At 33.7% G+C, this 13830-nt stretch overlaps 1 protein-coding gene across 1 annotated transcript; it reads left to right on the plus strand.

Annotated features, from left to right (window-relative positions):
- The first annotated feature begins 851 nt into the window (after positions 1-851).
- On the plus strand, positions 852-2318 carry LOC144548624 (superoxide dismutase [Cu-Zn]-like). The gene is made up of 4 exons (XM_078297337.1): positions 852-892; positions 1170-1265; positions 2009-2122; positions 2209-2318. Exons 1-4 carry the CDS (start codon positions 883-885, stop codon positions 2214-2216), a joined length of 228 nt encoding a protein of 75 aa, XP_078153463.1. The 5' UTR covers positions 852-882; the 3' UTR covers positions 2217-2318.
- The last annotated feature ends 11512 nt before the right edge of the window (positions 2319-13830 follow it).

The following is a 13830-nucleotide window of genomic DNA, read 5'->3' on the forward strand; positions in this document are numbered from 1 at the left end:
GTATCTGTCCAGAAACGATCTTAGCCTTCCATGTAGCAAATCCAACCATTATAAACCATTGTATTAAATGTGAGATACTATGTATGTATTCTATATATCTATTCGTGTACAAGTTTAAAATTAGTTATAAAAATACTTGCCACGTGCTGAGCCACACGAAAATGGTCTCTTTTTTCATTCCTCCCCATGCGTCTTTCTCTTTTTTCTTTCTTCCCCACATGAAAATCTGCTCCAGACCTCCACGCGTTTTAACCCGGAACCCTCTTTTCTCTCTTCGGATCCTCTCTCCGCCCTCTCTTCCGTTCCACCTCTCCTCCATGCGTCTTTCCTCTCTTCCGTTCCACCTCTCCTCCCTCTTTTCTTTCTTGAATCTCCAAATGATGGAGTAAGGTAGCCGCCCCCCCTTCTTCAAATTTATGAGTAAAAGGTAGGCACCCTTTCCGAATACTATTGACAAAGAGAAATTAAATAAGTGATGGATAGGTTTAAGATTTGCTCCCAATTTAAATAAGTTTTCTTCTTTATTTGCTCCCAATTTAAATAAGTTTTCTTCTTTATTTGCTCCCAGTTTTTTTAATGGCTGCCATTTTAATTGATGGATATGTTTAAGATTTTATGCAAGAAAGCTAATAAAACTTTGGGTTTAATGTGTTCTTATGTAATTGCAAGAAAGCTAATAAAGTAGTGAACCCAAATAACATCCTACAAAAGATTTAGCATTTCAGATGCTTCTTTTGATGATGCAAGTGTTAATACATCACTTAATTTTGTTTTGGGAATAAATTTCTGGATAGTTTTTTTTCGAGAAAAGAGACTACATTTCAAACAAACTTGTAATTTTGTAATTATGTTCTTGCACTTGGTGACACCACCAATGGCTGCATGTCAACTGGTACGTGTTTCTCACTTTGTATTTGCAAGGATTTTTTCACTTTTTTTAGAAATTTACTGTAGTTTGTTAACTTTTCAGTTGGAACCAATACATGGTAGTTTGACAACTTACCATTATCAATTTTTTGTAGAGTGAAAGAAAAAAGAAAATAAGAAACAACATTTCTAAATGTTTTTGTGTATAAAAATGTTTTATGAATATTAACTCGTGTGGAGTGACAAATGACATAATATGATATCTACATCCATTGTTTATGATCTTTATTCACTTTATGCAGGGCCGCATTTCAACCCTGATGGAAAGACGCATGGTGTACCTGAAGATGAAAATCACCATGCTGGAGACCGAGGAAATATGACTGTTGGAGAGGATGGTGAGTGAGCATTTTTTTCTGTATTAATTTACTGATGGTATTGGTTCCACCAAATACTTGATTCAGCATTAGAACTTGCTGTGGCCCCCATTTGGATTTACAATAAAGAACGGTAATGGAAACTAAATGATATATGAAGTAATGGGAAAAAAGAGGGGACATCTTAAGAACATCTCACCTCTCAATTTATCACTAGAACTAACCCTCCTAATTTTTTCTGAAAAGATGCACATCCAGGTAACACAAAACCAGATTTTTTTTTTCTTTCTTTTTAATTAACTGACTATTTTGTTGCTTGATCCGTCACAAAAAAATGAAATATGTTATATTTTAGTGGGCAATCTTTTTTCTCAAATTGCAAGTGAGATGATAATCAATCAAAAAAAATTTCTGAGTGTAACAAAACTTCTGCGTATCTAAAACTTCAAAGATACTATATTTTCGAAAGCTGTGAAAGTTTGTAAAAAGAAACAAAAGGTTTTTTCTTGCTAAGTTTAGTTATCTCTTTTGAAAGAATGCTGAAGGAAAATTTTCACCGAATAAAAAATTACATATATCCATAGTGGCCATGGTCTATGTTGCCTTGGTATTCCAATGAGACTATAATCAGTGTTCTTGATTATTTTAGTAATGCATATGCTGTTGCTTCCGTTGTTTAATGGATACAATTAATAATTCACCGACTTTTTTAACAATATTGTAGGTACTGATATCTTTACAATTGTATTCGATTTTCTTTCTAGATTTAAGAAAAAGGCAAAAGATTCAAAGCTTCTTATTTGCTTTTATAAATTGTAACATCATACACACATTTGCTATTCTTCTCTCTCGATGCCTCACCAACAGTCTCCCTCTAGGTAAGTACCTTTTCTCTCTCTCTCTCTCTCCCTATTAATGTTTAGAATTGATGAATTGTAGTTTGAATTTCGTATTAGAATTTTAGGTTTGTGACGTGGTTTGCTCGGTTAAGGCTTGGCCAAGGGTAACTCTGCCCAATTGTTCCCAAAGCTTGTATATCAAGTAGATTATGAAACAAATTGACAAGAGGAACTTTGTATAAATCACCTCTAGGTCCCTATAGATATTAAATTTGAAATTTTTGCATTATTTGAGCCAATTTGTAGACGAGAGTTCACAGTTAAAAATATATAATTTTTTTTGAACTTTAGAGGGGTCTGAACTAAATTTCCTATGTTATGGTGGAAATTGACAATCCTCAATAAGATCAAAATTTAATATTGAATTTACTGTAGCAGTGATATTTTGCACCAATGAAACATGAAATTCATTTTTTTTCAGATTATTCATTTCATTTGATTAATTATTGCTTCTCTGATCCTCAAATATCAGATCTTGGAAAGTTTCTTCTCCATCCATATTAACTTTGGAAAGGTGCTTCTCCATCCATCCTGACAGTCCCATTTTCACTAATTAGGAAGGTATAATCCCCTCTGTTATTACTAAATTTGGTGATTGTTTTGCTATCTTAGTTCCATTTATCTTTTAATGTACTATATTCATTTGTGAGATTTTCATTACTTAATATTAATTGAGGTTATGCTTTTTTCACATAGAACTTCCCGGCGAAATTAAAATGGTGAACAATAATGGTGCAGATAGTCATTGGAATTACTAATTTTGAGAGATTAGTTTTATAATGTTTATCTTTACTGCATAATGCGATTCTTTCGTTTTACATGAGCTGGTTAATTATTATTGTATGCAATTGTTGTGCAATGTGCAACTATAAGACATATCGCATTGGTAATAAAATGGATATTTATCTCCTTATCTCTCGATCATTTATTCTTTTCACATAAAAATATAAGATAAATAAAATAATGCAATGTCCATGTTTTATTTCTTTTTGTATTTATCTTACATTCAAATAATTTTCTGTTTTGGTTGTCTTTTGTAATTTAGACACATTTTGTGCCCTTATAAATGACTTTTGTAATTCCTTTGTTAAATTTAATCATAATTTTATGTCATGATTAATCACAAGAAGAGAAGTGAGAAAAAAAGAAGCACACATGTAAGATAATTAACAAAACACATATAACTGATCGTGCCCTTGCTCCGGCTAAGAAGGCAGCTAGACATATCCTCCAAGGTGCCACATTAGCCCTACTGCGAGCCTCGCAGGGGAGAGTAATTGGGGGGAGGGGGGTAGTTTGCAAGGCAACCCCGTAGAGCAAATGAGTGCCATAGAGGCACTGGCCTTGGGAATGAGGTGCCACGTCAAGAGTTGGGTCGGGTTGTGGCAATTGGGGTTCTTTCGCTGACCAGGTGGCCCCACAGTAAATACTTTAAATTCCTATATTTTATGAGCTTGTTTGTCATTTTCTTCATATTACAAGTCATCTGGTTTAGGATATAAATTTGGTATTTTATAGCTGTTGTTTATCTCATTTGCAAGTTTCATTAATGAAAACAAAGCATTAGAGTAAAATGCCAGGTTGAGAAGCAACATATCAGAGCAATTTCTGTAGTTCACACTTCACTATATAATCCAAGTAGTTTTGGTACCCAATATCCCATTGCGTGAGCAATTTTTTTTGTTTATTGTTCATTTGGAATTTTATCAATTTTTGAAATTATGAAGTTTTAAATCGAGTCTGCACAATTTGACTGTTGAAAAATGTCTATAAAAATTCTTAAAAATGCATATGACTATACTTGAAGTACATTATAAATATCATTTCCAAATTCCCCACAGATTTGAGAGAAATTGATTTTGTAGTGTTCTGAACAATTTTGCCCCAGTGTATTATTTATGTGAATTTTATTAAAATTAATATTGTCACCCTTCACAGAAATGCATTCAACAAAAGTTAATTCTCGAAGAAATATTTTCATGAATCTAACACAAATTAAAATTTGTACAAAATTAATATGTCAATCCCCACCGCAACGCGTGGGTACTTGACTAGTATTAATTAAAATATGAACTTAACCCAATTAGATGAAGAATTCGGGTCCACCAGGTTTTCACCCTCTTCGTCCCTTTCCTCTCCTGTTCGCGCAAGACAGAGGCAAAGCCTCGTCTCCTCCCTTCTGTCGCTGCAGCGACGAGCCCACATCCTTTTCGATGCCTGACAGCCCGACCCCACCCCCGTGCTCCTCTCTTTTTATCTCCTTTTAGGAGATGGCATCCGGGTTTGATTTCCCCGCTCTCTTTCTCTCTCGTTGTCTCGTCGAAGTTAATGCGAAACGGCGAAAGTAGCCGCTGTCTTTCCGTTGTCAGCCGGACGTACTGCCTATTGCGTGTGGTTTTTCCTTTTCGGGTATATAAGCCCCCCTTTCTCTCTCTTGAGCTTAACTCCTGTTTTCACTCTCATGTGCTGAGGTTTGCTTGACTTCTCCCTTTCTTTGTTCTTGCTCTTCCCCTCTGATTTCTGAGAATTTCGAAACCCTAAATTTTGGGGTTTCTTGTGAGAGTGCTCGTGTGACTTCCTGAGGTGCTTGTCGTTGATTTTGGGGGCTTTTTGACTTAATTCTGTTGATTGATTTTGCCGGCCGAAGGGCGAGAACCGTGGAATCTTGGTACCGGCCGCTTTTGATAAAGCCCTCTGCGATTCTAGCTGACCGGTAAGTGAGCACCTTGATTTTGTTGCCTCGTTTGATTTTGCGTAGTAGGTGTCGGCTCGGGTTGTTGATTTTCCCGGCCGACCAACGAAAAATGCAAGCCGGTACACTTTGATTTGATGTTGTGACGTTTGTGCTCTATTCTAGTTGTGTACCGGCTCTTCTCTTGTATTTTCTGGTACGGCTTTGTACCCCCTGACTTTGGTGCTCTTGACTGGTACCGTACCAGTACCTGTTCTGGCTTGTGCCTTGTTGTGCCTTGTTGCTGTTCTGGCTTGTGTGCACCTTGCTGTGATGTGTATCTGGTACCTGCTTTGATGTATGTTGTTGATTGTGTTGTGGTTGCTTGTATGTGATGCTGCTGGTACCAACCTTGAACTGACAGGGACCCCTTGTGTGGTTGTTTGAATTATGGGGTTATTTGTGCATAATGTAGGCCCTTGTGATAATTAAAATCAAGTAGGGATTGTATTGAAAATATGCATGTATTTACACTTGGGCCCTTGTAAAAATAAATAATTGGAGAGGCCTTTTGGGCCTTTGGTTTCTGCTGGGCCGAAATCAATTTATTAATAAATTGAGGAGAGTTTGGGCTTTCTTTTGGGCCTATGCAGAAATTTAAAATAAGAGAGACGGAGTAAGCTGGCTTTAATTATAATTATGGTATTTGGAAATTTTTCCAAGAAGCGTAATTATCAGACCGAAGACGCGGCTTTTAAAGTTTGAGTTTTATAAGGAATCGAATTAAAATCGGATGCTTACGTAAACTTGAACTAGCTCGGGAGATGATTATACCGTCCAGGGTCTGATGCCTCGATGATGACTCATAACATAATTTGAGCAGATACTATAATAACCCGATTGGACACCTGTATGATCCCGAAACAAACCAAATTAAAACACCCAACACATTAAACTAAAATAAAAGTTTTATAAAAAGTTTTTAAAGTTAAAATAACTCTTTTAAACATTTTTCGAAGTTGTACAAAAATTCGTTGTTAATTATTAAAGGACCAATTTATTTAGCAACGGAAAGTATTTATTGGACATAGATTCGAAACGACTAATTAAACGTAGAAATTAATTTAGTTATAAAAATAACGAATTGCGCGACTTAGGAATAAATTAATTAGGAAACACGTAAATTAGATAACCATCTCCTTCTAAATTTTTTTTTTATATAAAACAAATTTTGCATCTAAATTATAAAATGACTAAAACATATTAGAATCAAATATTAGTTTAGTATAATTATATGAATTACATATTTTATTAAATTAGTGGCATTAGTTGAATTTAATACTAAATTTACTTTTGAAAAGAATCGCATTCGATCGGTTACGGAAATGAGAGCTAATTTAAAATAAATTAAATTAAATAATTAATATGTGCCTAATCGGGTCCGACAGACCGACTGACTCGGTAATTTTAGGAAAAATCGAAATAATCGAGGAATAAAATTAGCGTAGATTTTAATTAGTTTAAATGACGTGATCACAGATCCGTCAACTCCGTACGAGTCCGAACCGTGGGCCAATTCGACGGATCCGCAGTTCGGAGCATACGCGGAGCACGCTGATTATTAGCGACAGAGACTCCAGCCCCCTCAGGTGTGGGATATCTGAATTATTTTCTTTCGTGGACGTACTCTCACCAGTCGATCCATTTGACCTGACATTCGCACTTTATTTTTAAGTAGTTGCATTAAAACTTTAGAGCATGTTTATCCTTTCTGCACTGTAGGTAGAATTGCATAAACCCTGAAAAACTCGAATTTACTGTATTTTAAGAGTAGAGTAATTAAATAATATTATATATATATCTTATTAGAATATTAGGTTATTAGCTGTCTTCTTCTCGTAGAAGACTATATTATTATTTTACGTGCATACGCATGCATTGGTGAGAGCTGAGCAGAGCCGAGTGACTTCGTTCCGTCTTGGTGTCACTTGGCATGGGACGGCCCGACAGCCACTGAGCTGAGGGTCACTTGATCCTTGGATGGCTTTAGGATTTATATTATATGTATAAACTTGATTATGTATTCTTTTCGATTCATTTTACCATTGCGTGCGGGCCGGACTCGAGCCCTGAGGCACGGACGATTCCGGATTTATTCCTTCCCTACATTAGGAGCTACTTTGCCTAGAACGGGATTCCAAGCCGGGTAGTGTTGGGTAGAATCTTGTACGGGGTTTCAGCACCGGTTTGGGTAGAATCCAAAACGGGATTCCAAGCCGGGTAGTGTTGGGTAGAATCTTGTACGGGGTTCCAGCACCGGTTTGGGTAGAATCCATGTGTGGTGTCCTATTGGTCTGGCCGGACGGTAGAGTTCTCTTCTGCTCATGAGGAAAGAGATTAACTTTTTACGACTTGCATTGTATGATTTCTCCTATTGGATATGTTTGGGTGATGAATCGTTAGGTGAGATGACACACCGGATTTTGGTAAAGGTATAACCATCGGCTAGTGTGCAGTTCTTGTGGGCAATGCGCGATGTCATTAGGCAACGTGTATCATTGTTCCCTGATCACAGTCCTTGGATTATATTATTCATATTCTTTTGGTAAAGGTATAACCATCGGCTAGTGTGCAGTTCTTGTGGAGCAATGCTCGATGTCACTAGGCAACGTGTATCATTGCACTCTGATCACAGTCCTTGGATTATATTATTCGATTCTTTTGATCCTATTGGCACGGCACGGGGTGATTTACTTTATCCATATTATTATTATTATTATTGTATTTGGACACACAGTGCAATGAGTACTGGATTCCGATTTGATTTGTATCCGATATTACACCTTGATTTTATTTTGGGTTTATTTCGCATGTTGGCATAATAGAATAATCGCATCATGACATCATTCAAAAGTATTATAAGTTCTATTAGATATTAATATAGGTTCACACATGTGCATATTTTTAATTGTATTCATTTTATAAAATAAAAGTGCTTTGGCCGTAGAGGATCCCTGAGGGGATAATTCTGGGTCACATACTGGGCGATTCGTCGCTCACCCACAAGTTGTTTCGTGGGTTTTAGGTACAGGTTCTGGCGGTCCGCAGCAGGAAATGTCAGGAGCTGTCCCCGAGGGCCACATCACTTGACCTAGTTAGGGTTAGGCTTTTGATTAGGTTTACGAGTCCCGTATTTTCTGTGTTATATATACGGGTTCGATAGATCATGTATCCCCTTCTATAGATGGTGTTATTTGGATCCGAGATGGATCGAACTATATGTTATGTATGTGTATGTTTATTTATTTGCTATGTGACTGATGCTTGATATTTATATTATGTTGCTTCCGCTGCTGTTTGATTTATTATTTATGATTAGCCTTGCGTGCTTAATGATTAATTAAGCACGAGGCGAGGTTGATCACACCTTAACCCAGAACTCCTGGTTTGGAGTGTGACAGTTGGAGTTGCCCTTTTGGAGAGATCTTGGTGGGGCTGCTTTTTTGTTAATGAGATTCCTTTTTTTAACTTCAATTCTAATTTCAAAATTTCTCCATTGGTGCAATTTGTTTTAATTGCATTTTGAATGCCAGGTCAACAATATATCCTTATCAACCCTTTCTCCCGACTTATTTGTTCACATAGATAAAACAAACATAAAGTCTTCTCAGATCTCTCTCTCTCTCTTTTTTTTTACTAAACTATTGGCAGTAGCTGCCAAACCATATATTATATATGAAATTTTAAATTACAATCCTGTAGCATCATCTTCTACAGTACAACATACATCAGAATTACTAAATGAAAAGAGAATTGGCTCCTACTGGTCTTAATAGAAAAACACCCTCAAAGATTAAAAATTACAAACTACACCCTGAGTTCAGCACTGAACCATACTAGTAACCCCGTCCTTGCGAAATAACTCTATCTCCACACCCTGAACCGTACCAGTAGCCACTCTCAGCACCTCACATCCGCAATCAGGGCCCCGTTAATAGCAGTACTAGTACCACATCACACAAACAAGCACGGCCACAATCATCACAGAAAACGCACAAGGACGAGGTTACTGGTATGGTTCAATGCTGATTGCTACACATACAAAATCAAAAAATTGGGTAAACCACATTGGACAATTTTCGATTTATGCACTTACTCACATTGTATGTTTTTGCAAATCGCCAAAAGAGGAGATTGTTGTTCGTACAATAATCTTTTACGTCTATTTGACTAATTTGCAAGAAACATACAATTATTGAATTTTACAATTTCTTCCATTTTGAGATAATGTAGGTTCAATAAGAGTTGGAATTGCAATATAATATGCTTGGACTGAAGAAATCACAAAGACTTTTATCAAGAATACGAATTGTAAAATCAGAAGTTTGATAAAATAAGTTTGAGGTTGTTTTCACAGAGGTAAAACGTTAGTAACTTTTGTAAAACGTTAGTAACTTTTGTAAAACGTTGTAACGTTTTAAGCCTGTCAAAAACGCTGAAGTAAAAGCTTGATTAAACTCAGAAACAACTTAAAACGTTGTAACGTTTTAGGATTGTCTGTATTAATGCTAAATTCAAATTTAAAACGTTGTAACGTTTTAATTAATTCTAAACTTCAAAGAACACCTATTTTAATCAAGTTTTTACATAAGAAAACGTTACATAACGTTTTTGCTGAGCTGTCAGAAAATTAAAACCCTAAATCGCACTTTGAACTAAAATGTTGTAACGTTTTATGTCCAACAGCTCATTTTTGAGCTGACACTATAAATAGAGCAGTGGAGTTTCTTCCCCACTTATTTGAGCCGACCCTAATCATTTCAAAAGCGATTTTCTGAGAGCTTAGCCTACTCCATTGTTGTGAGAGCTTAAAACTTCAAAATTCCTCAAGCAATCTCAAACCTACTTCACTAATCTTGATATATATTAGGTTAGAGTGATCTATTGAGTGTTTCTCTTGATTCTCTAGACAATTGAGACCTTGTTCTCATCTCTTTGAGTTGGCCGTTTGACTTCCCGCTTGGTGTGTAAGGGCTCAACGGTTCACAAGTTGTAATCCTTTCGTATTGGGTAATAGAAAGGCGCACCACACAAGGTTGTGAATCCCCGGAGACGTAGGCCTTTGCTTTGCCGAACTCCGTTAACATCCCGTGTGTCAAATTTCTCTAAACTCATCTTTTTACTTTCAATTGCAAGTTAATTTCAGTTTTTGAGCAATTAGAGGTGCACCTAAGTTCAACATTATTAAGTATTTAACAAAATCGCTATATTCAGACCATTGAATTTTTGTACACATCTTAATAAATAGTAAAAAAATTTAGAAAAATGTAAAATTTGATCTGCAAGTACATTTTAAAATATCCATCATGTTGAACGGTTTGGATCGACTGTTTGGACTTTGAAAACTTTGAAAATACCGATCGTTGAATGCCTATCGTTAAACGAAAACTTAAACTGAATTTTTGAGGCACTAAACGAGGGTTCCAATGTCTCATTTTTTTTATACCTCATCATACCTCATATTTTATATCTTCATTTTCTTCATATTCAAAGTCTAAATTGTTGATCCGAACCATTCAACATGATATCCATACTAAAATATGGTTAGGGATGAAGTTTTATAATTTTTTTAAATTTTTTACTATTTTTTAAGATGGGTAGAAAATTACTGTTTTTTGAACGGTTCAAAAATAGTGATTTTGTACCTATCTTAAAAAATAGCAAAAAAAATTTCAAAAAATATAAAATTTCATCTCCATGCATATTTTAGTATAAATATTTTGTTGAACGGTTCGGATCGACAATTTGGACTTTGAAAACGAAAATATAAAATATGAGGTATGATGAGGTATGAAAAAATGAGGCATCAGAATTTCAAAAAAACGTTGTTTAGTGCCTCAAAAAATCAGTTTAAGTTTTCGTTCAACAGTAGGCATTCAACGATCGGTATTTTCAAATTAGTTTCAAATCTGGTATGAAAAATGTTGATCCAGATTATTTGTAGTAGTATTTCGAATAAATCAAATTATATAGTATTTCATCTATTTTAAAAAAATATATTAAATATTTGTAATACTTCAATACAAAAAATAAATAAATTATAAAAACTGAAAAATGAGAAAAAAAAAATCCAAAAAAAAAAAAATTTCCTAAAAAAAAAAAACCTAAAACCGGAAAAAATTATTCCGGTTTTTTTTTAAAAAAAAATTCTAAAACTGAAAAAATTATTCCGGTTTTAATATTCATTTACCGGAAATTTTATTTCCGGAAATTGGTGTTGAAACCGGAAAAAAAATTTCCGGTTTAGATAGTTTTCGAAATTAACAAGAGGTTTGGTTAGTTTTTTAAATTTATATTTTTTTTGGATATAAATAAAAAATCGGACATATATATATATAGCCAGATTTGGTGAGTGCTTAACATTAACATTAACATTAACATGGGCTACTTTATTAAATTTGTTTTAATCAAACAAATATAAACATATATATTGAAATTTGAAAGAAGAGAATTATGTGTATTCCCAAAATCAATGTTTTAATAATTCCCAACAGTGTAGTTATTTACAAGTTACACAAGATGCATAATTAAAAGTTTGCTGATACTTTTCTCTTGAGATTGAGCATAAAAAAATATTGCTGGAAAACTCATAACTAAATTAAATTGTTGTACTTATAACCTATCTTTATTTCATTGCATCATATATATCGGCAGACCAAAGATCGATGTATTTCTTTTCAAACGAGTAGAAAGAATTAAGAGACCGTATATATTAATGTGACATTTTATAAAACCGTATGGCCGGCGATCGATCAAAGTGGGGTGAATTGGAAGCCTTTGTAATTTTTTTTTTAATCAGGTTAATGATCATCAGCGAAAGTCTAGTATATGAGCAACAATGTAGTAGAAATACGTAAAGTAAATAAAGGTAGAGAAAAGAGTAAAAATGTTTGTCTGATATGCGGGAAAAAGGTCTGTTTTAAGTTTTTTTTTATAATATTTCTCAATTACGACGCACGGACACGGTGTTATGATTAAATTTTGAGATTTTTATTTTATCCTATTTTTTCTTCTTATTTATTTTGATTGTGCATTAATATTTTCTCATACATTTCTCTCTCCGCATTTAAGAAAGAACATAGAGTGAGTCTATGGTACTATGCATGCATATCACAGGTTGGTCTGTATAATACGGATCAATATTTTCGTTTTCAAAATTCTAATGCTCGATCCGAACCGTTCAACATAATCCTCATATATATGAATATGTACTTTCTGACCGAATTATATATTTTTTAGATTTTTTTTTACTATTTTTTAAGATAGATAAAAAATACTTGATCTGAAAATTTTGGACCATCCAAAAACATTGATTTTCTATCTATCTTTAAAAATAATGAATAAAATTCTAAAAAATATAAAATTCGGTATGCAAGTACATATTCATATGATCATCATGTGAACGGTTCATATCAACAATTAGAATTTTGAAAACAAAAAGATTATTATATATCGTGAACGAAATCGTACTATGCATAGTACCATAGACTCACTCAAGAACATATATTTGTATTTTAATGTATAAATTATTAATCATAATTAAAAAGGTTATTATAGTTTTGCAAATATATATATATATATAGAGAGAGAGAGAGAGAGATGGGCCATGGTACATTGCAATGTATAACATTCTTTGTACATTGCACTATAAATCACGTGATTTATAGTTCAAATAACCGATCCAAACCGTTCATCTTGTTGTCCATATTAATATGTGTTTGGAGACCAAATTTTACATTTTTTTACTATTTTTTAGATTTATTGAATATCGTTGTTTTTTTATGGTCCAGATTTGTCTGAAAACAACGATTTTCAATAAATCTAAAAAAATAGTTAAAAAATTTCAAAAAATGTAAAATTTGGTCTCCAAACACATATTAATATGGACAGCAAGATGAACGGTTTGGATCGGTTCTTTGAACTTTGAATCACGTGATTTATAGTGACACCGGATTACATCATATGTTTACAAAGTCCAAACAATCGATCCAAACCGTTTAACTTAATGCATATGTTAAAATGTGCTTGCAGATCAAATTTTACATTTTTCTTAATTTTTTTACTATTTATTAAGATGGGTACAAAAATTCAACGGTCTGAATATAGCGATTTTGTTAAATACTTAATAAATAGTAAAAAAATTCCAAAAAAATGTAAAATTTGATCTGCAAGCACATTTTAACATATCCATTATGTTGAACGGTTTGGATTGACTGTTTAAAATTTGAAAACTTTGAAAATAAAGAGTATAATTCAGTGTCACAAAAAAAGAGTGTAATTGGATCCCTCCTATATGAGGTTATTATAGTTCAACATTTAATTGACGATAAAACTTTTATGTAGAAACTATTATTATAGAAATTCAATTTATTCTGCAAAAATAATATTATTTCAAGAGTGAAGTCTTCTGTATAGTTTAGTATAAAAGAAAAGTACAATTTGTACTATAGAAGTTTGATTGAATATATGCTTAATTTGATGAAATAATTTATGTTGTGCTAAATAAATGAAGTGCTTTGGGCACAATTTTGAATTACTTTTTTTTATAGCTTCTCTAGTTTTACAAGTCTATTACGTTTATTTGGTCTTGATGAATATATCTTTTATTATCTTGTCAGGACGGAAATATTGATAAGTTTCTCTCATATTCGGTCTCTGATGTCACTTTTACAAAAGAGTACATATATATATATATAGAGTACGGCTAACGCGCTTCCTCTAGCATATGGGCCGAAATGCTTCCGGTGAAAATTTGAAATTTCAAAATCCAAAAAGTCGATCTGAACCGTTCATCTTCTTCTCCATATTAATATCTGCTTGGAGACCAAATTTTACATTTTTCTGAAATTTTTTACTATTTATTAAGCCACTTTGAAAATCGCTGATCCAACGGTGGCTTAACAAAACAGTAAAACCATTGGATCAGCGATTTTCAAAGTGGCTTAATAAATAGTAA

This window comes from Carex rostrata, chromosome 2 (genome assembly GCF_964058835.1).
Source record: "Carex rostrata chromosome 2, lpCarRost1.2, whole genome shotgun sequence".
NCBI lineage: Eukaryota > Viridiplantae > Streptophyta > Magnoliopsida > Poales > Cyperaceae > Carex > Carex rostrata.

Coding starts and splice junctions, on each gene's coding strand:
- LOC144548624 (XM_078297337.1), top strand. Junction 1,266..2,008: donor TATGACTGTTGGAGAGGATG/GTGAGTGAGCAT, acceptor TTTTCTTTCTAG/ATTTAAGAAAAAGGCAAAAG.